This window comes from Bos indicus, chromosome 10 (genome assembly GCF_029378745.1).
Source record: "Bos indicus isolate NIAB-ARS_2022 breed Sahiwal x Tharparkar chromosome 10, NIAB-ARS_B.indTharparkar_mat_pri_1.0, whole genome shotgun sequence".
Classification (NCBI taxonomy): domain Eukaryota; kingdom Metazoa; phylum Chordata; class Mammalia; order Artiodactyla; family Bovidae; genus Bos; species Bos indicus.
In genome coordinates this window covers 54,493,280-54,518,540 of record NC_091769.1, presented here as the reverse complement: position 1 = coordinate 54,518,540, position 25,261 = coordinate 54,493,280, and the positions used below count along the sequence as shown (strand labels likewise).

Below are 25,261 nucleotides of genomic sequence, written 5' to 3'. Positions count from 1 at the left end.
GTATCATCTTCAAAGACAAAAGCTGCATTTACCTGTCCATAGTTACAGATAGAGTTGTCCGATTTAATTCCCATGTTATGGCAGCAGGAGGGTTTGATGAAATCTTGCATGCAAATCTAGCAACTCCACCTTCTCGGACCTCAATAGAAATTGGCTGAACTTCAAATGCAGAAATAGCTATAAGATAAAGTTTTTCATATTCAGAATAAGTATATGCACTATTATATAATGCTTGGAAATAAAATTATGCTAGGTATTACTTATCAAACTTGAACTTCTGCTCAAACATAAGGCCAACTCAACGTAACAAGCACAGAGAGAAATTAAAAGATAATTTTAGAAAAACCACTGGGCAGTTACCCTACTAAAGGACTTTAGTCTTTCCCAAAATGAAATTCTCAAGAATCTTAGATTTCAGAAAAAAATGAACATAACTGAAACAAAAAACAGCAATTATTAATGGTAGATAATGATACATTAAGCTGTGCAGTAAAAATCTCAAATACTAGTGTATTTCAGAGGACAGGGAAATCAGTAAAGACAAACTAGTCAGGTAAAAACCTTTCACAAGGATTGTTTTTTAAAATTAATTATTATTATTGGCTGTATTGGGTCTTTGTTGCTTTTGTGCAGGCTTTTCTCTAGTTGTGGCGAGTAGGGACTACTTTTTGCTGCAGTGCGTAGGCTTCTCATTGCGATGGCTTCTCTAGTTGCAGAGTACAGGCTCTAGGGTGCGTGGGCTTCAGTAATTAATTGCAGCAAATGGGCTCAGTAGTTGCAGCTTTTGGGCTCTACAGCACAGGCTCAACAGCTGTGATGCATGGGCTTAGTTGCTCTGTGGCACATGGGATATTCCCTGACCAGGGATCAAACTTGTGTCTCCAACATGGCAGAAGGATTATTATCCACTGTTTCATCACGGAAGTCCCAACAGGGGCTGGTTTTAAACTGAGATTTGAAGAACCCATTGGGTTTAGATGGAAGGAGAAAAATAAGACATTTCAGATGAAAGGAGTAATACGAAGGCAAGCACAGAAGTAAGAAATGTACAGCCTGTGTTCACAGGATTGTGAGGCAACAGCCAGGGTTAACTACTGTAGAATAAATCAGATTAAATGTTCATGGCAGAGTGGAAGGAGAGTAGAGATAAAACAGGTTTGTACCACGGTACAAAATAAGGCATCACTGAAAAGCTTTAAGCAAAGGAGTATCATGGTAAGAGTAGTGTGTGGGAAAATTAATCAGGTACTGTTAGGATGGATTGAAGAAAAAGAGCCTTAAGTCAAAAGACCAACAGGCTGTTTAAATAAAAATGACAAAACCGGGTGGCGGCAGTGAGAACAGAGAGATTCTGCAGATATTGTAATGAAAACAGACTTGGTTTTTATTGGACACAGATATGTCATTCCATGTTTGGAATAAAATGAGGTTGGTATTGATGGAGCAGAATGAGAGTGGAAAAAGTGAAGACAAATGATGTGCCTGAAAAATAAACGCACACAGATTCAAGAGACTATTTTTAGACTTAAGTCTTCAAATGTTGATATTTTCTAGAGATAATTCTTCTTTACTCTTGTAGACAAGCCTCCAAGTTTTACATTTTGATGGAGCCCAGACTCCAGGTAATAGTGTAGCTTGCCTTTCCTCTACTAAGTCTTCCAGGATATAAAGAAAGGGCCACAATAATAGTCTTACTCTCCATCCTCAAACCCCAGTTCAAAAAATAAATATGCATATATACAATTTTCAACAAAATGAGAAATTATGAAGAAATATAGAAGTAATAAGGGCTGAATGACTTATGCCTCATTGCACTGGGAAGTGTGAGAGGTTACAGAAGACTAACGAATTCTGCCTTGGACGTGACTTCATTAATCTGTAAATGGATCATGGGCCTTTAGAGGTACAGAACAAAGTCAGTGAGTAATAACGAAAATACTCTTAGGAATATCTCCTTCCAAAAAGGATGGAGTTGGGGTAAATTAATATTTTGTGTATGTAACAAAAAATACTTACTACTTCAAAACAGCAGTTTCAAACTGCTGTTGTCAATAGACTCAGAAGGTTAAAAGCATTTTTACGATAATCATCCTTTGCCTTTTTCACCTTCATTTCTCTTGAGTATACAGTACTTCCAGAAGCTACTTGATGGGTGATATAAAGCAACAAATCTAATTCACTGTGAGAATCCAACTGTCTTCTACTAAGCTAATTTAAAAGATTTGGACAAATGTAAAAAAAAGTGTCACTCATCTTACTAAAATTTTTTGGAAAACAGTTATTTTTCATTAAATGTGCTATGTTAATATGTAATTGATCTGTGTTTTCATTTCAAAATTAATATTTTTAAAATTTCTCAGTTTTAATTTCTAATAATAAAGTATTATTAAATATAACCTACCTAAACAAAAGCTCTTTGGAGTCCTCAAGATTTAAGCATATAAAGAGTGAGACTAAAATGTTTAAGGATCACAATTCAAGAACACTGGACTCTCTCTGTGATTCAGGTCCTTATCACCAACTGCCTGGAAGTCTTAAAGGAGTGTCTTTAGGTGAGATCTGTCCTGATATCAGAGTTACCTTCGAGAGTGATGGTCATAAAAAACAAATTTGATTTGTGTTACTGATGAATTATTTAGTCCCTATAAAACTCTATCACTTTGCATTCAACCACTTGAAATTATGTCTCACAGACACTGAACTATTTATGATTCTCTGAATATACTGTATTTCACATCTCTGAACAATATACACGCTTTCCTTCTCTTTCAAATATTGTAAATCCCTTTGTCCACCTGATGAAATCCTGTTATCATTTAAAACCTAGTTCTCTTGTCTTACCCTTTGGGAAGCTGTTCCTGATTTTTTTCTTCTATAAGACTCCTGTAGAATGAAGACCTTTATTGCTACTTTTATCCCACAGTATTATAGTCACATATTCACAAGACTGTCTCCCATTCCACATTCTGAGCTCAATAAGGACAAGTAGTGGGTCATAACTTTGCAGGATCCCTTAAGCCAGTGAATGGTACAGACTTGGCACTAAAACAATACCTGCTGAATTAAACTGAAAATTTTAAAATGTTCTCTAATTCTACCCCAAGGCAGATGGGTCATGGTGGAGAGTTTTGACAAAACGTGGTTCACTGGAGAAGGGAATGGCAAACCACTTCAGTATTGTTGCCTTGAGAACCCTATGAACAGTATAAAAAGGCCAAAAGATATGACACTGAAAGATGAACTCCCCCACTCAGTAAGTGCCCAATAGGCTACTAGAGAAGAGTGGAGAAATAACTCCAGAAAGAATGAAGAGATGGAGCCAAAGCAAAAACAATGCCTAGTTGTGGATACGATGGGGGTTGGAAGTAAAGTCCAATGCTGTAAAGAACAGTATTGTGTAGGAACCTGGAATGTGAGGTCCATGAATCAAGGTAAATTGGAAGTGGTCAAACAAAAGGGGGCAAGAGTGAACGTTGACATTCTAGGAATCAGTGAACTAAAATGGACTGGAATGGGTGAATGTAACTCAAATGACCATTATATGTACTACTGTGGGCAAGAATCCCTTAGAAAAAATGGAGTAGCCATCATAGTCAACAAAAGAGTCTGAAATGCAATACTTTGGGGCAATCTCAAAAATGACATAATGATCTCGGTTTATTTCCAAGGCAAACAATTCAATATCACAGTAATCCAAGTCTATACCAAACCACTAAGGCCGAAGAAGCTGAAGTTGAATGGTTCTATGATGACCTAGAAAATCTTCTAGAACTAACACCAAACAAAAGATGTCCTTTCCATTATAGGGGACTGGAATGCAAAAGTAGGAAGTCAAGAGATACCTGGAGTAACAGGCAAGTTTGGCCTTAAGAGTACAAAATAAAGTAGGCCTAAGGCTAACAGTTTTGCCAAGAGAACACACTGGTCATAGCAAACACCCTCTTCCAACAACACAAGAGATGACTCTACACATGGCCAATAGTGATATCAGATTGATTATGTTCTTTGCAGCTGAAGATGGAGAAGCTCTATACCACCAGCAAAAACAAGACTGGGAGCTGATTGTGGCTCAGATCATGAACTCCTTATTGCAAAATTTAGATTAAATTGAAGAAAGTAGGGAAAACCACTAGACCATCCAAGCATGACCTAATCAAATCCCTTATGATCATACAGTGGAAGTGACAAATAGATTCAAGGGATTAGATCTGATGGAGGGAGTGCCTGAAGAACTATAGACAGAGGTTCGTAACATTGTACAGGAGGCAGTGATCAAGACCATCCCCAAGAAAAACAAAGGCAAAATGGTTGTGTGAGGAAGCCTTACAAGCAGCTGAGAAAGAGAGAGGCTAAAGGCAAAGGAGAAAAGGAAAAATATACCCATCTGAATGAAGAGTTCTGAAGAACAGCAAGGAGAGATAAGAAAGCCTTTATTAGCAATCAGTGCAAAAAAAAAAAGGAAAAAAACAGAATGGGAAAGACTAAAGATCTCTTCAAGAAACTACAGATACCAAGGGAACATTCCATGCAAAGATGCGCACAATAAACAACAGAAACAGTATGGACCTAACAGAAGCAAAAGATATTAACAAAAGGTGGCAAGAATACATAGAAGAATTATACAAAAAAGATCTTAAGACCCAGATAACCACAATGGTATGAATACTCACCTAGAGTCACATATCCTAGAATGTGAAGACAAGTGGGCCTTACAAAGCATCACTACAAACAAAGCTAGTGAAGGTGATGGAATTCCAGTTGAGATATTTCAAATCCTAAAAGATGATGCTGTGAAAGTGCTCCATTCAATATGCCAGCAAATCTGGAAAACTCGGCAGTGGCCACAGGCCTGGAAAAGGTCAGTTTTCATTCCAATCCCAGAGAAAGGCAATGCCAAAGAATGCTCAAACTACAGCACAATTGCACTCGTCTCACATGCTAGCAAAGTAATGCTCAAAATTCTTCAAGCCAGGCTTCAACAGTACATAAATCATGAACTTCCAGATGTTCAAGCTGGATTTAGAAATGGCAGAGGAACCAGATCAAGTTACCAACATCCGCTGGATCACCAAAAAAGCAAGAGAGTTTCAGAAAAACATCTACTTCTGCTTTATTGATATGCCAAAGCCTTTGACTGTGTGGATCACAACAAACTGTGGAAAATTCTTTAAGAGATGGGAATACCAGACCACCTTACTTGACTCCTGAGAAATTTGTATGCAGGTCAAGAAGCAACAGTTAGAACCAGACATGGAACAACAGATTGGTTCCAAATAGGAAAAGGAGTACATCAAGGCTATGTACCGTCACCCTGCTTATTTAACTTATATGCAGAGTACATCATGAGAAACACTGGGCTGGATGAAGCACAAGCTGGAATCAAGACTGCTGGGAGAAATCAATAACCTCAGATATGCAGATGACACCACCCTTATGGCAGAAAGTGAACAGCCTTTTGATAAAAGTGAAAGAGGAGAGTGAAAAAATTGGCTTAAAACTCAACATTCAGAAAACTAAGATCATGCCATCTGGTCCCATCATTTCATGGGAAATAGATGGGTAAACAATGAAAACAGTAAGAGACTTTATTTTCTTTGGATCCAAAATCACTGCAGATGGTGATTGCAGCCATGAAATTAAAAGACACTTGATCCTTGGAAGAAAAGCTATGACCAACCTAGACAGCATATTAAATAGCAGACATTACTTTACCAACAAAGGTCCATCTAGTCAAACCTATGGTTTTCTCAGTAGTCATTTATGGATGTGAGAGGTGGACCATAAAGAAAGCTGAGTGCCAAAGAATTGATGCTTTTGAACTGTGTGTGGTATTGGAGAAGACTCTTGAGAGTTCCTTGGACTGCAAGGAGATCCAACCAGTACATTCTTCTAAAGGCGATCAGTCCTGGGTGTTCATTGGAAGTACGGATGCTAAAGCTGAAACTCCAATACTTAGGGCATCTCATGCGAAGAGTTGACTCACTGGAAAAGACCCTGATGCTGGGATGGATTGGGGGCAGGAGGAGAAGGGGACGACAGAGGATGAGATGGCTGGATGGCATCACAGACTCAATGGACAGGAGTTTGAGTAAACTCCAGGAGTTGGTGATGGACAGGGAGGCCTGGCGTGCTGCAATTCATGGGGTCACAAAGATTCGGTCACGACTGAGCAACTGAACCGAATCTTTTCTAAATTCATTCATTCATTCATCAACACTTGTTTATTCTGTGCCTAGCATGTTCAACATGTCAAGGATCCAATGATAAACAAAACTAAGGCTCTACCCTCAGGGATTTTTGTCTAGCAATGGAGAAAGATTTAACTAAAATTACCATGCAGTTTACTTCAGTTCAGTCTCTCAGTCGGGTCCGACTCTTTGCAACCCCATGGACTGCAGCATGGCAGGCTTCCCTGTCCATCACCAACTCCTGGAGCATGCTCAAACTCCTGTCCATCAAGTCGGTGATGGCACCCAACCATCTCATTCTCTGTCATCCCCTTCCTCTGCCTTCAATTCTTTCCCAGCATGAGGGTCTTTTCTAATGAGTCAGTTCTTTGCATCAGATGGCCAATGTATTGGAGCTTCAACTTCAGCATCAGTCCTTCCAATGAATATTCAGGACTGATTTCCTTTAGGATGGACTGGTTGGATCGCCTTGCAGTCCAACGGACTCTGAAGAGTCTTCTCCAACACCACAGTTCAAAAGCATCAATTTTTCGGCACTTAGCCTTCTTTATGGTCCAACTCTCACATCCATATATGACTACTGGAAAAACCATAGCTTTGACTAGACGGACTTTTGTGTATACACTATTCAAGTATATAGCAATTTTAAACTGTGATAAATATTACGAAGGAAAATTATGGAGTATTATGAAAGCATAGGACAGAGGATATCTTGCTATGAATACACTAGTTTTGCTTCCAGAATGTTATACAATAAAATAAATTTTAAAGCCCTAACAAAGGTAGAGATATTCTAAGATTTAATTTTTTTCTTTTTTCCTACTAAGCCAGACTATGTAGTTTTCACATAAAGGTATATATAAAGTGTAGAGAAATAGAAATAATTTTCTCATTTTTAATGTGATAGACAAATTATTTAAAGAGCATAAAATCCCCTACTTCAATGATGAAATACTAAGGGCTAGATTACAAGAGGATCTCTATAAATTATGTACTTTTATTTTTTCCTACAAAATTATATAATTTTTAAAAAGTAATTATATTTAAAAATAAACTTTGTATGTGTGACTCCAACAGTAAAGAAATTGCCTGCACTGTGAGAGAGCTGAGTTCAACCCCTGGGTCAGGAAGATTCCCTGGATGAGGAAATGGCAACCCACTCCTGTATTCTTGCCTGGAGAACTCCATGGACAGAGGAGCCTGGTGCGCTATAGTCCATGGAGTCACAAAGAGTCAGACATGACTAAGTTTTATGCTGAATGGATTGAAAGAGGAATTTGCATAAATTTTCTACCACTGCTCCACTGACTTATAAAATCGTTCATCCTGGAACTTCCATTGAAGCCCAGTGGTTAAAACTCTGAGCTTCTCCTGCAGGGGGGTAAACTTTCAATTCCTGGTCAGGAAACTAAGATTCTGCATGACATGCAGTGCAGCCAAAAGAAAGATCCCTCATTCTTAATTTTTATTTGCCTTTTTAGTACTTTGACCTTATCATTCTTTGGGTAGCTATCATCTATATGGATGTTTGATTCCCTCCCTAGTCAGTGCCTTCAATGTGAAAAACAATAAGAAAAAGAACATCTGAATAAAAATTACTTTTCAACAAAAAGATAAATTACATGAAAATTTGAATCAAAACTTAGAAACTTCAGAAAAGCATGCACAAATATCATATATCATGATAGTCAAACTTTCTCAGCAAATATTTTTCTATTTTAACTTTTTAACTGTGGTATTAAACTGAGTAAATGAATAGGTCCTTTAAAATGAGTGTTAGAATCCCCCTCCCCCCCCAGAACACCCACGTTTGACAAACTGTTTTAGGCATCATCAAAACATCGTGCACTTATTTATATGGCAAAATATCTTGTGTTATGAAAATCTCGCTTTCTCCTTAAAGTAGACTTCATTTCTGCCAGTTGGGTATGATTTTACAAGTCCACAGCCTCCTTGTGAAACCTGACCTCTTTCTTCCCTCCATAGTCAGTGCTAACATAAACCGAGAGCCTCACAAGAAGTCATTAAAGCAGTGCTGTTAAGAGGCCAGAGCTCTATAAAACAGGCAAGAAACAAGGTCTCAAGAAACATGCACCATCCTCAAAAACAACCTCGCAAACACAATAAATGTAAGTGCCTATTTTATTTGTGATTTCCTCTTCTTCACCTGTCTACTTAAGCATTTGCTTCTATGATTTATAGTCAGAGAAAAAGGATCAGAAAGGCTAAGAGGAAAAAAAAATGCTAAGAGGATAATGTTCTTCAAAGTTTTATTTGAAGAACAGAAAGCAACACATTCATGTTTCCACCATGGAAATGTATGACTATAATGTTAAACTAACATGCTATTCATGCTTCTTGAGTTGCGATGAATGAAATAACTTAATACGTGTTACAAAGAATGGAAGTTGCAATGAATGAAATACTTAACACATTTTGATTTTAAAACCAACTAAAAATTGTGAATGATTGTTGTCATTCAGTCATGTCTGACTCTTTGAGACCCCATGGACTGGAGCCACCAGGCTCTTCTATCTATCAGATTTCCCAGGCAAGAATATTGGAGTGGGTTGCCATTTTCTTCTCTAGGGGCTCTTCCTGACCCAGGGATCGAATTCTTGTCTCCTGCACTGCAAGCGAATTCTTTACTGCTGAACCACCAAGGAAGCCCAAAAGTTATGAATACACAATCTGAAATGACAACTCATAAGTTCAGGAACTATTCCCTAATCTAAGAAAATATAATTTTCTTATGTAAATTACATTTAAAATATTCTTTCACTAAAAAGGAAATACTTCAGTTGGTGAGAACCTGAACACAGGATTTACACTGGTGATTCTGACACTGCACAGCAGCCAGAGGATCTGGAGTCTCAACTGGTCAAGGAATGTACCAGTTGCTAGTGCCTCACCTCTCCTTGGGGAGTCCTAAGTACCAAGATATGGTGGCCAGCAGTCATGCTCCAATACTTCTTGCTGTTTCCATGGTTCTAAGTCACCAATCAGTAACTTTGGAGAATTCTTTTATTTTTTATTGAAGGATAATTGCTTTACAGAATTTTGTTGTTTTCTATCAAACCTCAACATGAATCAGCCATAGGTATACACATATCCCCTCCCTTTCATTTCCTTCCCCATCACACCCCTCTAGGTTGATACAGAGCTCCCTGTTTCGAGTTACCTGAGCCATACAGCAAATTCCCCTTGGCTATCTATTTTACATGTGGTAATGTAAGTTTCCACGTTACTCTTTTCATACATCTTACCCTGCCCTCCCCTCTCCCCATGTCCATAAGTCTATTCTCTGTTTCTCCACTGCTGCCCTATAAATAAATTCTTCAGTACCATTTTTCTATATTCCGTAATGTGTGTTAGAATACAATATTAATCTTTCTCTTTCTGACTCACTTTACTCTGTATAATAGGTTCTAGGTTCATCCACCTCATCAGAACTGACTCAAATGTGCTTCTTTTTATGGCTGAGTAATATTCCATTACTTTGCCAACAAAGGTTTGTCTAGTCAAGGCTATGGTTTTTCCAGTAGCCATGTATGGATGTGAGAGCTGGACTGTGAAAAAAGCTGAGCACCAAAGAATTGATGCTTTTGAACTGTGGTGTTGGAGAAGACTCTTGAGAGTCCCTTGGACTGCAAGGAGATCCAGCCAGTCCATCCTAAAAGAGATCAGTCCTGGGTGTTCATTGGAAGGACTGACGTTGAAGCTGAAGATCCAATACTTTGGCCACCTGATGCAAAGAGATGACTCATTTGAAAAGACTCTGATGTTGGGAGGGATTGAGGACAGGAGGAGAAGGGGACAACAGAGGATGAGATGGTTGGATGGCATCACCAACTCAATGGACATGGGTTTGGGTAGACTCTGGGAGTTGGTGATCGACAGGAAGCCTGTTGTGCTGCAGTTCATGGGGTCGCAAAGAGTCGGACACGACTGAGTGACTGAACTGAAGTGAACTGAATATTCCTTTGTGTATATGTATCACAACTTCTTTATGCATTTATCTGTCAATGGACATCTAGGTTGCTTCCATGTTCTAGCTATTGTAAATGATGCTGCAATGAACAATGGGATACATGCGTTTCTTTCAACACTGGTTTCCTCAGGGTATATGCCTAGAAGTGGGATTGCTGGGTCATATGCTGGTTTTTTCTTAGTTTTTTAAGGAATCTCCATACCATCTTCCATAGTGGCTATATCAATTTACATTCCTACCAACAGTGTAAGAGCATGCCCTCTTCTTCACACCCTCTCCAGCATTTACTGTTTGTAGACTTTTTGATGAGGGCCATTCTGACCAGTGTAGGGGAATATTTCATTGTAGTTTTGATTTGCATTTCTCTAATAATGAGTGATGTTGAGCATCTTTTCATGTGTTTGTTAGCCATCTGTATGTCTTTGGAGAAATGTCTGTTTATGTCCTTTTCCCACTTTTTAATTGGGTTGTTTGTTTTTCTAGCATTGAGTTGTATGAGCTACTTATGTATTTTGGAAATTAATCCTTTGTCAGTTGTTTCATTTGCTATTATTTTCTCCCATACTGAGGGTTGTCTTCTCAACTTGCTTATAGTTTCCTTTGTTGTGCAAAAGCTTTTAAGTTTAATCAGGACCCATTTCTTTACTTCTGCTTTTATTTCCATTACTCTAGGAGGTGGATCATAGAGGATCTTGCTTTGATTTATGTCATCAAGTGTTCTGCCTATGTTTTCCTCTAAGAGTTTTATAGTTTCTGGTCTTACATTTAGGTCTTTAATCCATTTTGATTTTATCTTTGTGTATGTTGTTAGGAAGTGTTCCAATTTCATTCTTTTATATGCAGTTGTCCTGTTTTCCCAGCACTATTTACTGAAGAGGTTGTCTTTGCCCCATTGTATATTCTTGCATCCTTGGTCAGAAATAAGGTATCCATAGGTGCATGGGTTTATTTCTGGGCTTTCTATCCTGTTACATTGGTCTATATTTCTGTTTTTGTGCCAGTACCATACTGTCTTGATAATTGTAGCTTTGTAGTATAATCTGAAGTCAGGAAGGTTGATTCCTCCAGCTCCATTCTTTCTGAAGACTGCTTTGGCTATTCAGGGTCTTTTGTGTTTCCATATGACTTGTGAAAATTTTTGTTCCATTTCTGTGAAAAATGCCATTTGTAATTGGATAGAGGTCATACTGAATCTGTACACTGCACTTGGTAGTATAGTCATTTTCACAATATTGATTCTTCCTACCCAGGAACATGGAATATCTCTCCATCTGTTTATGTCATCTTTGATTTCTTTCATCAGTGTCTTATAATTTTCTGTGTACAGTTCTTTCGTCTCCTTAGGTAAGGTTATTCCTAGATATTTAATTCTTTTTGTTGCAATGGAATTGCATTGCAATGGAATTGATTCCTTAATTTCTCTTTCTGATTTTTCATTGTTAGTGCATAGAAATCCAAGTGATTTCTGTGTATTGATTTTGTATCCTGCAACCTTGCTAAACTCACTGATTAGCTCTAGTAATTTTCTGATACTATCTTTAGGGTTTTCTATGTTCAGTATCATGTCATCTGCAAACAGTGAGAGCTTTACCTCTTCTTTTCCAATCTGGATTCATTTCTTTTTCTTCTCTGATTGCTGTAGCTAGGACTTCCAGAACTATGTTGAATAGTGGTGATTAAAGTGGACACCCTTGTCTTCTTCCTGATCACAGGGGGACTGCTTTCAGTTTTTCACCATTGAGAATAATGTTTGCTGTAGGCTTATCATATGTGGCCTTTATTATATTGAGGTAGGTTCCTTCCATGCCCATTTTTTTAAAGAGTTTTAATCATAAAACTCCAGTACTTTGGCCATCTCATGCGAAGAGTTGACTCATTGGAAAAGACTCTGATGCTGGGAGGGATTGGGGGCAGGAGGAGAAGGGGACGACAGAGGATGAGATGGCTGGATGGCATCACTGACTCGATGGACGTGAGTCTGAGTGAACTCTGGGAGTTGGTGATGGACAGGGAGGCCTGGCGTGCTGCGATTCATGGGGTCACAAAGAGTTGGACACGATTGAGCGACTGAACTGAACTGAATCATAAATGGGTGCTTAATTTTGTCAAAGGCTTTTTCTGCATCTATTTAGATTATCATATGGTTTTTATCTTACAATTTGTTAATATGATGTACCACACTGATTGATTTGTGTATATTGAAGAATCTTTGCATTCCTGGAATAAATCCAACTTGATCATGGTGTATGAGCTTTTTGATGTGTTGCTGAATTCTGTTTGCTAAATTTTGTTGAGAATTTTTGCATCTATGTTCATCAATGATATTGGCCTGTAGTTTTCTTTTTTTGTGTTGTCTTTGTCTGGTTTTGGTATCAGGGTGATGATGGCCTTATAGAATGAGTTTGTAAGTGTTCCTTTCTCTACAATTTTTTGAAAGAGTTTTAGAAGGATAGGCATTAGCTCTTCTCTAAATGTTTGACAGAATTTTCCTGTGAAGCCATCTGGTCCTGGGCTTTTGTTTTTTGGGAGATTTTTTATCACAGCTTCTGTTTCAGTGCTTGTAATTGGGTTGTTCATAATTTCTATTTCTTCCTGATTCAGTCTTGGAAGATTGAACTTTTCTAAGAACCTGTCCATTTCATCCAGGTTATCTATTTTATTGCCATATAGTTGTTCATAATAATCCTTTGTATTTCTTCATTGTCTGTTGTAACCTCTCCTTTTTCATTTCTAATTTTATTTGATTCTTCTTTTTTTCTTGATGAGTCTGGCTAAAGGTTTGTCAATTTTATCTTCTCAAAGAACCAGCTTTTAGTTTTATTAATCTTTACTACTGTTTCTTTCATTTTTTTTTCATTTATTTCTGCTCAGTTCTCTATGTTTCTTTCCTTCTACTAATTTTGGTGTGTTTTTTTGTGTGTGTTCCTTTTCCAGTTATTTTAGATATAAAGTTAGGTTGTCCGATGTTTTTCTTGTTTTTTGAGGTAGGAATGTATTGCTATACACTTCCCACTTAGGACTGCTTTTGCTGCATCCCATAGGTTTTGAATTGTTGTGTTTTCATTGTCTTTGTTTCTACAAATTTTCTGATTTCCCTTTTGATCTCTCCAGTAACCTGTTGGTTATTTAGAAATGTGTTGTTTAATGTCCCTGTGTTTGTGTTTCTTACAGTTTTTTTGTTTTTTGTTTTTGTAATTGATATCTAGTCTCATAGTGTTGTGGTCAGAGAAGATGCTTACCACGATTTCAATTTTCTTAAATTTACAGAGGTTTGATTTGTGACCCACGATGTGGTCTATCCTGGAGAATGTTCCATGTGCACTTGAGAAGAAGGTGTATTCTTCTGCATTTGGATGGAATGTCCTGATGATATCAATGAGATCCATCTCATCTAATGTATCATTTAAGACTTTGTTTCCTTATTAATTTTGTTTTAATGATCTGTTCATTGGTGTGAGTGGGGTGTTAAAGTCTCCTACTATTAGTGTGCTACTGTCAATTTCTCCTTTTATTCTGCTGGTGTTTGTCTTAGGTATTGAGGTGCTCCTATGTTGGGTGCTTAAATATTTACAACTGTTATGTCTTCCTCTTGGATTGATCCCTTGATCATTATGTAGTGCCCTTTCTTATCTCCTGTAAACTTCTTTACTTTAATTTTGTCTGATATGAGGACTGCTCCTCCAGCTTTCTTTTGCTTTCCATTTGCATGGAATATATTTTTCCATCTCTCACTTTAGTCTATATGTGTCTTGAGGTTTGAAGTTGGTTTCTTGTAGATAGCATATATATGGGTCTTGTTTTTGTATCCATTCAGCCAATCTGTATCTTTTGGTTGAGCATTTAATCCACTTACATTTAAAGTACTTATTGATACATATGTTCCTACTGCCATTTTCTTAATTGTTTGGGGTTGATTTTGTATATCTTTTCTCTTCTTTTGTATTTCTGGACTATAGAAGTCTGTTTAACATTTGTTGTAACGCTGGTTTGGTGGTATTGAATTCTCTTAAATGTTGCTTGTCTGAAAAGCTTTTTATTTCTCCATCAATTTTGAATGAGATCCTTGCCGGGAACAGTAATCTTGCTTGTAAATTCTTTCCTTTCAGTACTTTAAATATATCCTCCCATTCCCTTCTGGCCTGCAGAGTCTCTGCTGAAAGATCAGCTGTTAAGCATATGGGGCTTCCCTTGTATGTTACTTGTTGCTTCTCCCTTGCTGCTTTTAATATTCTTTTTGTGTTTAGTCTTTGTTAGTTTGATTAGTATGTGATGTGTCTTTCCATGTTTCTCCTCAGGTTTATCCTGTATGGGATTCTTTGTGCCTCTTGGACTTGATTGACTATTTTCTTTTCCATGTTGGGGAAATCTCAACTCTAATCTCTTCAAAAATTTTCTCATACCCTTTCTTTTTCTAGTCTTCTTCTGGGACCTCTATAATTTGAATATTGGTGCATTTGATATGATCCCAGAGGTCTCTGAGACTATCCTCAGTTCTTTTCATTCTTTTTACTTTATTCTGCTCTTCAGAATTTATTTCCACCATTTTATCCTCCAGCTCACTGATTTGTTCTTCTGCTTCAGATATTCTGTTGTTGATTCCTTCTAGAGTATTTTTAATTTCAGTAATTGTGCTGTTTGTCTCTGTATGTTTATCCTTTAATTCTTCTAGGTCTTTGTTAATTGATTCTTGCATTGTCTCCATTTTGTTTTCAAGGTTCTTGATCATCTTTACTATCATTATTCTGAATTCTTTTTCAGGTAGTTTGCCTATTTTTTCTTCATTTATTTGGACTTCTGTGTTTCTAGTTTGTTCCTTCACTTATATAGTATTTCTCTACCTTTTCATTATTATTACTTTTTTAACTTATTGTGTTTGAGGTCTCCTTTTGCCAGGCTTCAACGTTGAATTCTTTCTTCCTTTTGGTTTCTGCCCTCCTAAGGTTGGTTCGGAGAAGGCAATGGCACCCCACTCCAGTACTCCTGCCTGGAAAATCCCATGGACAGAGGAGCTTGGAAGGCTGCAGTCCCTGGAGTCGCTGAGGGTCAGACACGACTGAGTGACTTCACTTTCACTTTTCACTTTCATGCATTGGAAGAAGGAAATGGCAACCCACTCCAGTGTTCTTGCCTGGAGAATCCCAGGGACGGGGGAGCCTGGTGGGCTTCCGTCTGTGGGGTCACACAGAGTCGGACATGACTGAAGTGACTTAGCAGCAGCAGCAGCAGCAAGGTTGGTTCAGTGGTTTATGTAAGCTTCTTATAGGGTGAGATTTGTGCTGAGTTTTTGTTTGTTTTTCCTCTGATGGACAGGTCTGAGTGAGGTGGTAATCCTATCTGCTGATGATTGGGTTTGTATTTTTGTTTTGTTTGTTGTTTAGATGAGGCGTCCTGCACAGGGTGCTACTGGTGTTTGGGTGTTGCTGGGTCTTGTATTCCAGTGGTTTCCTTTGTATGAGTTCTCACTATTTGATACCCCCGAGGGTTAGTTCTCTGGTAGTCTAGAGTCTTGGAGTCAATGTTCCCACTCCAAAGGCTCAGGGCTTGATCTCTTAAGTATGTAAGACAAGAAATTACTACAATAAATATCTCAACTCCATGGACAATTTCCTAGTGTCGTCAAAAGATGGAAGCAATTCAATAGTTTAGCAGTCCATCCAATACAGTGACAATCATTCAGATCAACCAGGGCCCCACTGCTACCGCAAGGGCAAGGAAGTTGGGGGGAGACCCACAAGCCTCTGACTCTGGGCGGAAAATGGCTGCGGCTGTATCCAGAGTGGGATGGAGGGACAGCTCTTGCCTGCCAAACCCCAGACAGTTCCCGAGACCTCAAGGAACCCCGGCTCTCAGTAGCACCCTCTTTGTACCTGCACGGGTCAGCCCAACTCTGGAGAATTCTATAACTAGCTCATCAAAGAAACAGGAAGATTCCTATCTCAGACTCTCAAATATCCACAATTCCAGAGTCAGTTACAGAATTTTATGCATATAAAGTTTAGCTTAAAGTTTATTTCTATGATGCTGGTCATTCAAATCATGCATTTGCCTACTCCAGGATTTACTAATCAAAACACAGTTGTAACTTCTTACCTCAACAGGTTCAATTCATTTCAAGTCTTCAAACCTTGAAGACTGACCTGCAACTGAATAGGAAGTAAGCAAGAGACCCTGATCCAGCATTTCATCAAACCAGGGTAACTCAAGCTTTAGCTACTTAGGTAAAAAAATCAACCAAGGTACAAGTTTCAAACAAAAGCTGAAAATTTATTATAGCCTTAAGACTAGACAAGTAGCTATTTAAACTTTTTTAAAAGTTATTTTACAGAAAAATACTCATCTGTTTAATAAAAACAATGTAACACAATCACGACATCTTGGGCATTGACTTCTTTTTGAAAATCTATATTGAGTATGCAACAGCTATTTTATAAGTGGCTTATTACCCAACTTCTAGTGAATTTAGTATCCTGCTTGAATATGTGGCAACTCTAAAATCCAGTTGCTAAGCTGTATACGTTTGCTTTTCAAAGGAAAGATCTGGATCAAAATGTGTCCACAGACATATAAACAAAATGAAGGCTAGAAACTTTATAATGAAGTTAGGAACCAGGACCTTTCAGAAATAGATCCTATATGCAAATTTCCCACAGATGACATTATTTTTCAGTCTATTCTTACTGTATCCATATTGAAAGACATCTTTAATAACATCTGAGAATTTGCTTCTTTGATATTTTATCAACCCTATCCTGCCAAATGCCAGACTTGGCAGTCCCCAAACTCAATTTCTTTGGCTGGAAAGAGTGACACAAAGCTTTTCATGTTGCCACTCAATGGTACTCAACAATTCTCTTCTTAACTCATACTAATAACTGGTTTCAGAAATTCTCTACCTTTCCTATTTATTCAAATTCCCAGCCACTTTTAACCAAAAGTTTAAATGACTTGAAGTTTAGAGATATGTCTTACTTGTCTGCAGATTGCTAGAATGGTGGCCTGTGTACAACAGGCACTCAGTAATGGTTACTTAAAGAAACCATTAAGTAAACTCAGTGAACCACATCACCATTCACTCCGTATTTACAACAAAACCTCTGCCTCTTATGTCCTTGAGAAGATTACCATAATTTTGGCTACATCACTCCCTATTGCATAACCCTGGGCAGGGATTGAGCCTGGCCCCACAACAGTGAAAGCACCTGAGTCCTAACCACTGGACCACCAAGAAATTCCCTACTTATTCTTCATAAGCATATTTTGTTATATAAAATAGGATTTTTTAAAGTTTTTATGAATTCATAAGATAATGAGTGTAAAGTGCTTAGCACAGTGCCTGTAACATAAAAAAGCACCTTGATCTACACCTTATATAAAAATGGGTCATAGAACTAAATGTGAAACACAAAACAGTAAAACTTTTGCAAGAAAACACAGACAAATCTTTATGATCTGTTTAGATATGACATAAAAACACAATCCATAAAGGAAAAACATTGATAAAAACACTTTCATCAAAACAAAAAAGATTCTACTCTTGAAAAAATAAACTTAAGAGAAGGAAAAGGCAAGCCATCAACTGGAAGAAAACTTGCAAATCACATATCTGAGGGACGATTTGTATCAATAATACATAAAAAAATCTCAGAATTTAATAGTTAGAAAACCAACAAAAAATTTGGCAAAAGATTTGAACAGATACTTTACGAAACAAGATTAAGGATGGAAACTAAACACATATAAAGATGATTAACTTCATTAGTTACAGTAATCAGTTCAGTTCAGTCGCTCAGTCGTGTTCAACTCTTTGCGACCCTATGAATTGCAGCACGCCAGGCCTCCCTGTCCATCACCAACTCCTGAAGTTCATTCAAACTCACGTCCATCGAGTTGGTGATGCCGTCCAACCATCTCATCCTCTGTTATCCCCTTCTCCTCCTGCCCCCAATCCCTCCCAGCATCAGAGTCTTTTCCAATGAGTCAACTCTTTGCATGAGGTGGCCAAAATACTAGAGTTTCAGCTTTAGCATCATTCCTTCCAAAGAACACCCAGGGCTGATCTCCTTCAGAATGGACTGGTTGGATCTCCTTGCAGTCCAAGGGACTCTCAAGAGTCTTCTCCAACACCACACTTCAAAAGCATCAATTCTTCAGCGCTCAGCTTTCTTCACAGTCCAGCTCTCACATCCATACATGACCACTGGAAAAACCATAGCCTTGACTAGACGGACCTTTGTTGGCAAAGTAATGTCTCTGCTTTTGAATATGCTATCTAGGTTGGTCATAACTTTCCTTCCAAGGAGCAAACGTCTTTTAATTTCATGGCTGCAATCACCATCTGCAGTGATTCTGAAGCCCAGAAAAATAAAGTCTGACACTGTTTCCACTGTTTCCCCATCTATTTCCCATGAAGTGATGGGACCAGATGACATGATCTTAGTTTTCTGAATGTTGAGCTTTAAGCCAACTTTTTTACTCTCCTCTTTCACTTTCATCAAGAGGCTTTTTAGTTCTTCTTCACTTTCTGCCATAAGGGTGGTATCATCTGCATATCTGAGGTTATTGATATTTCTCTCCGCAATCTTGATTCCAGCTTGTGCTTCTTCCAGCCCAGCGTTCTCATGATGTATAAGTTAAATAAGCAAGGTGACAATATACAGCCTTGACGTACTCCTTTTCCTATTTGGAACCACCTATTGGTGTAGCTCAAATAAAAAAACTGACAATACCAAGTGCTGGGGAGGGTGTGGGGTACCTGGAACTTCATAACTTGCTGGTGGGAATGCAAACTGGTACAGTCACTTTGGAAAATAACTTAGCAATTTCTTATAAAGTTAAATACATATTGATTGCACTGTCACCTCAAAGGAACACCAGAAGTAGATGCGGAAATTGGAGGCTATAAGAGAAATGGTCTGGCTCCGTAGGAATTTAAGGAAGAAATTAGGAAGAAGGAAAAATCACACACCTCAGCAAATAAACAAAGTATACATGCTCGGTCTCAATGGAAATTAAAACTTCTGTTTAGGCAAAAACCTGTACAAGAAAATTTATCAAAGCTGTATTTATAACTGCCCAAAATGTAAACAACTAAAATGTCCTTCAACTTTAACAGGTGAATGGATAAACAATAGTAAATTTATACTATGGAACAGTACTCAGCAATAAAAAAAAGAACTACTGAAACACTCAATATAGACAAATTTCAGCATATCATGCTAAGTGGAAGAAGCAAGACCCAGAAGGCTACATAATGTATAATCTCATTTATATGATGTATTGGAGAATGCAAAATATAGTAGGTACTAGGAGTCAGGAGGAGGGAAGGCACACGAGAGAAGGTTTGGGTGATTATTCTGTATCCTGATCATAGTGAAGGTTACATAACTCTGCATATGTTAAAACTCATAGAACTGTGGACCCAAATCACTAAGTTTCACTGTATGTAAATTTAAAAATAAGTTTCAATAAGACTGTATTCCTTACAAAGCAGAAAGACTTGTTAATTTTCAAATCATTCTTAACAAAGAACTATAAACCAAATTGACAGCATGGATAAATTTTAATTTATGTGTGGTCTGCTGACTCCTGCAAACCATTTCATTTCTTCTGTGAGGATACACCTGATCTTCCCAAATAAAACTACACAACTCTTACATGCTCCCAGGAGTTTGGAGTACACTGTTTGTCTGTTTGGTTTTTTTTTTTTAATATCTTTAATTAGAGGATAGTTGCTTTACAATATTGTATTCGTTTCTGCCATGTAGCAACATGAATCAGCCACAGGTATATATATGTCCCCTCCCTCCTGAACCTACCTTCCACCCCATCCCACTGTTCTCTAAGCTCTACTTTCTGCTTCTACCCACAGGACAAAACCTGTCTTTTCAGCTTTATGTTCCTGGCATTAATACCATAAATATAAAAAGCCCTCGATAGATATCTAATAAACACATGAATAAAATACGTCCTAGGGTGCATATACATTCAGTTCAGTCACTGCATCTTAAGTACACACAGTATAGTATGCACACAATAATAATCTGCAGGAGTATAACGCGATGAATCTAAGTTTACATTTTCTTTAGAATACTACACATGAGACATATAGATATAACTATAAATGAATATATGTGCCTGAGGAACAGAAGAAGTAAGGAACCTACAGTCCTCCTATCCTTTCACATAGTGAAGCGGTGCAAAATCAGTAACACCTCTGCAGAGAGGCTGGAAGAGTGGGGAGTCACTGAGGCAACACACACAGAGGCAAACATCTGAACAACCAGTCTTTCCTGAGTAGCCCAGCTCAGTTCCCCGCCTCTTGATGCCAGAAGCACACTGCAGGGCTCCAACTTCTGCACAAACCTTTTACACAGGCTGCTGACCCAGCGTATCCTGCAGACACTGGTCAGCTCTAGGACCCCTGGCATTCTGAACCCAACTTAAGGAGTTTCATAATATTCACCTGTTTCAGGTTCCATCAGGCCAGGCTTGAAATTAGTTAGAATTTGGTCCTAGAACCAAACGGTTTGATCCAAGGTATCTCATGTGAGAAACAGATTTTCTAGATTGGCTACTGGGTTTTTTGAATTCTTGTATAAAATAGATAACTAATAAGAACATACATTATAGCATAGGGAATTCTACTTAATTCACTGTGGTGACCTGAATGGGAAAGAAGTCCAAAAGGGAGGGGACGGCTGATTCATTTTGCTGCACAGTGGAAACACAACACTGCAAAACAACTATACTCTAATAAAAAATAATTTTAAAAAGACTGCTATGTATCTGAGACCTGCACATCACATTCAGGATTAAACTGCCCCACTGCATGCTAAAATAAAGGTGCAGTTTTACACATGCATCTGTACCACATTTCCACTTACACTCTCCTAACGTAGAGGTGAAGAGAGTGAAGTTACTTATGCTTCCAACATCCTCACCTACAGCTATCATACAGTTAGATATCCTCAGCTGCACCTTGACTTACGTTCTGTTGCATTGATGCTGTTCCCTCCTGCAGAGATCAGCAGTAAGTAGAGAATAGCAGGCAATTAGAGTGGCTTCTGAGGGCCAAATCATAAAGAGCACCAGAAGCAGATATGGAAATGTGATGCTATAAGAGAAACGGTCTGTCTTGGCAGGAATTTAAGGAAGAGGTTAGGAAGAAGGAAAAACCACACACCTCAGCAAATAAACAAACAGAAGCAAACACATGCTCAGCTGTTCAGTCATGTCTGACTCTTTGCGACCCCATGGAATGTAGCCCACCAGGCTCCTCTGTCCATGGGATTTCCCAGGCAAGAATACTGGAGTGGGTTGCCATTTCCTTCTCCAGGGGATCTACCCAACCCAGGGATCGAACTCACGTCTCCTGTGTCACCTGCACTGGCAGGCGGATTCTTTACCACTGGGCCACCTGGGAAGACCTTCACTGCCAACAGGAAAAATCCAAGGAAATAAAAACAGCTTTCTATAATTGTTAAAACATCATAAAATTAATACCAACATTTCTGTCTTCCATTCTAAAGCTGATAAAATGAAAATAAACCACTGTTCACTTTGCCTTTCATCTTTCCCAACTGTTACTTAATCTTGAGTTAAAAATTTTGTTTTAAATAATCAGTCTCCATATGGTACTCTCATAATCTAGACAGGATCCTGTTAGTTTGGGAGTAAAATCTGATCTCACTTTGAAAGACATCCCCAACTGGGATTTTCCTCTTCTCAAATTATCTGTCTTCCCAGCAACAGTGTGTGGTCACAGAAGTGTATGAGACATGCTAATGCATTTATCAAGTGATTATTCTTGGCCCCTCTGCTGGCAAAAACAAGCAGGAAATGGCACAGAAAAAACATGCATAGTAAGCCACATTAACCAGCTTCAAAGCTGTTCAACTTGTGTGGTTCCTATGAATTCAGAGGGAAGAGAAAAAGCGCTGTTGCTTTGTCTTCTCCAAGACCACTTCCCCTTCAGCGTTTGCCAAGTGATTGCCTTATATTGCCTAATCCAAGAGATGCCTTTCTTACGCCTTGTTGTCATTCCATAAAGAATTAGTTCTGCTTAATAGCTCAACTGTGCAGGAAGAACATTCCATGCAATTTTACACTTTGCAGCAGTCAGAGAAACAGAAGGATCAAAAAGCATTAAGGGAGTGAGGTTTTGTAACAAAATTCATGTTATTTAGCAACTTCATCCATGTACAAATTTAGAATGAGAAAAATCACGAAATCCACCAAAATAAAAGCAGAAATATTTCTACTAGGATTACTTTTGCTTTTCCAAATAACTATTTAAAGGACATTCAAAACAATTCAAGAATTGCAGTATATTATTTGTTGATAAACTTTACTATATTCTTTTCCACTATTGTTTTACATGTTGCTTTATCAGATTATAAAAAACCTGGTTTTCCTTTCTTTTTCACATAATAACCTGACACTCAGTGGATATTTAATAAATGTCTGTTAATACAACTCATTAAAGTTTGCATAATTATAATTTATTAATTAAATGGTCTATGTATGAAACAATTCATAAACTGGACATCAATCACTATGAAATGTCTGGGTATTTTTTTCATCTTCTAATAACTGTTAAAGACAAGCCTATATAGCTGATAACAGGAAAAATATGGATATACACACACATCAGGTGACCTTGTTAAAGTGAATTCATATAGTAGACTCTGAGTTCTAAGCTACCCGTCTATAATACAATGGAGTTTTTTTAACGATACTAGAGCTCCCTTCTTTTCTTTTGGCTTGACCACCCAGTACTAAAAAGGACAAGATTAATCTACCACACATTTTATATGTATCAATTCATTTAATATTCATGAAACCTTAACAGATAAATACTACTACTTCTACTTATAGGCCAAAATTCTAAGAAGTTAAGCCATTTGCTCAGTTCAGTTCAGTCACTCAGTCATGTCGGACTCTTTGTGACCTCATGAACCGCAGCACACCAGGACTCCCTGTCCATCACCAACTCCTGGAATCCATCCAAACTCATGTCCATTGAGTCGGTGATACCATCCAACCATCTCATCCTCTGTCGTCCCCTTCTCCTCCTGCTCTCACTCTTTCCCAGCATCAGGGTCTTTTCAAATGAGTCAGCTCTTCGCATCAGGTGGCCAAAGCATTGGAGTTTCAGCTTCAACATCAGTCCTTCCAATGAACACCCAGGACTGATCTCCTTTACGATGGACTGGCTGGATCTCCTTGCAGTCCAAGGCACTCTCAAGAGTCTTCTCCAACACCACACTTAAAAAGCATCAATTCTTCTGTGCTCAGCTTTCTTTATAGTCCAACTCTCACATCCATACATGACTACTGGAAAAACCATAGCCTTGACTAGACAGACCTTTGTTGACAAAGTAACGTCTCTGCTTTTTAATATGCGTCTAGGTTGGTCATAACTTTCCTTCCAAGGAGTAAGCGTCTTTTAATTTCATGGCTGCAGTCACCATCTGCAGTGATTTTGGAGCCCCCAAAAATAAACTCAGCCACTGTTTCCACTGTTTCCCCATCTATTTGCCATGAAGTGATGGGACCAGATGCCATGGTCTTAGTTTTCAGAATGTTGAGCTTTAAACCAACTTTTTCACTCTCCTTTTTCACTTTCATCAAGAGATTCTTTAGTTCTTCACTTTCTGCCATAAGGGTGGTGTCATGTACATATCTGAGGTTATTGATATTTCTCCCAGCACTTGCTCAGGGTCATAGAATTAGTAAATAGCAGAGACATGAGTCAAAATGGTGCTTTTTATTTTTTTAATTACACCAACCTGCAGCCCTAGAGACATAAGGAGTCCACCCAAGAAGTTCATCATGGCACTTTAGAGAAGGATTCACAAATCTGGACTTGTGAATCTTTTCTCCTGACAGGAAACAGACATGCATGCCCAGAAGACAAGCAGTTTCCCTTCCCCCAATTTTCTCTCCTTTAAAGCTTCCTAGAAGTAACAGCAAAAACATACTTCCCCAACCCTTCAGTTGATTAAATCACTCTCAAAATCATCAGTGAGAACTTTTAGGATCTTCTGTCAGCAATTCTTTCTCCCTCTTCTTATTTTTTAGCAACATCAATTTAATTGTGCAATTCATTATCTTAATTCCATATTATTCTCCAATACAGATTTGTCTATTACAAGTGAATCACTTGCCATTCTTTAAAGAACACTCAGAATCAGGCTCTGTAGTATGGCTGGGAAGGGTGGGAAGTGGGAGGAAGACTCAGGGAGCAGACATATGTATACCTATGGTTGATTCATTTTGATGTATGGCAGAAACCAACACAATATTGTAAAGCTATTATCCTTCATTTAAAAATAAATAATTTTTTAAAAAATGAAAGAGGGAGAAAAAAAAAAAAAGAACACTCAGAACCTAAGAACATTAAACTGATAAAGTCCTCCATAAAAGGACAACCCACAGGATGCTTTCACATCCCCCAGCCATCAAATCAAGCTTGAGAATCAGGGAAGGCTTCTCAGAAGAGCTGGTATGTGTAGTTGAGGATTTAAGAACTACTAAGCAGCCAGAGTTGGTGATGACAGGGAAGCCTGGTGTGCCGCAATTCATGGGGTCACAAAGAGTCAGACACAACTGAGCGACTGAACTGAAATGAACTGAAGCAGCCAGAGATTATCAAGAGTAGTCCTGGCAAAGGGTAGAGAGTGGGCAAAGGCACAGAGCAGCAAGAGAGTATAATGCATTCACAGAACTGAAATTCCACGCAATAGGAATTTAAGGCATGTAGGAGAGTCAGAGGGCGAGGTAGGGTGGAGACAGAATAGTAAAGGGTACAGCTGCCAAGTGGGCAGGGTTGGGATAACGAAGAGCCTTGCCTATTAGTGCTCTAATGCTTTGCTACTCTAAGTGTGGTCCCTGGAAAAGCCTTAGAATTTATTTGAAATACACAATATCAAGCTGAACCTCAGACTTATCAAATGCCAATCAGCATTTTTTAAAGATACTCAGGTAACTTATATGTGCTTTAACAATTTGAGAAGCAAGGCTCTAAGCATTTGGGTTGCATCTTGAAGGCAATGAGAAGCTACTGAAACGTCTTTTTTTT

General features: G+C 38.3%; 1 protein-coding gene and 1 long non-coding RNA gene across 3 annotated transcripts in view; one reads left to right on the top strand and one right to left on the bottom strand.

Moving 5' to 3' along the window:
- The window catches only part of LOC139185255 (uncharacterized), an 80,694-nt gene extending 63,605 nt beyond the window's left edge, over window positions 1-17,089 (top strand). Inside the window, exons 2-4 of one of the 2 annotated variants that reach the window (XR_011568851.1) lie at window positions 8,175-8,317; window positions 15,120-15,409; window positions 16,278-17,089. This is a non-coding gene — a long non-coding RNA (uncharacterized lncRNA). Of the gene's footprint in view, window positions 1-8,174; window positions 8,318-15,119 lie in introns of both variants that reach the window. The other variant, XR_011568850.1, reaches the window with a different exon arrangement.
- The window catches only part of PRTG (protogenin), a 152,697-nt gene that overhangs the window by 81,301 nt on the left and 46,135 nt on the right, over window positions 1-25,261 (bottom strand). Inside the window, exon 3 of the mRNA XM_070797501.1 lies at window positions 33-177. Coding sequence (XP_070653602.1) covers window positions 33-177 — 145 coding nt within the window. The remainder of the gene's footprint in view (window positions 1-32; window positions 178-25,261) is intronic.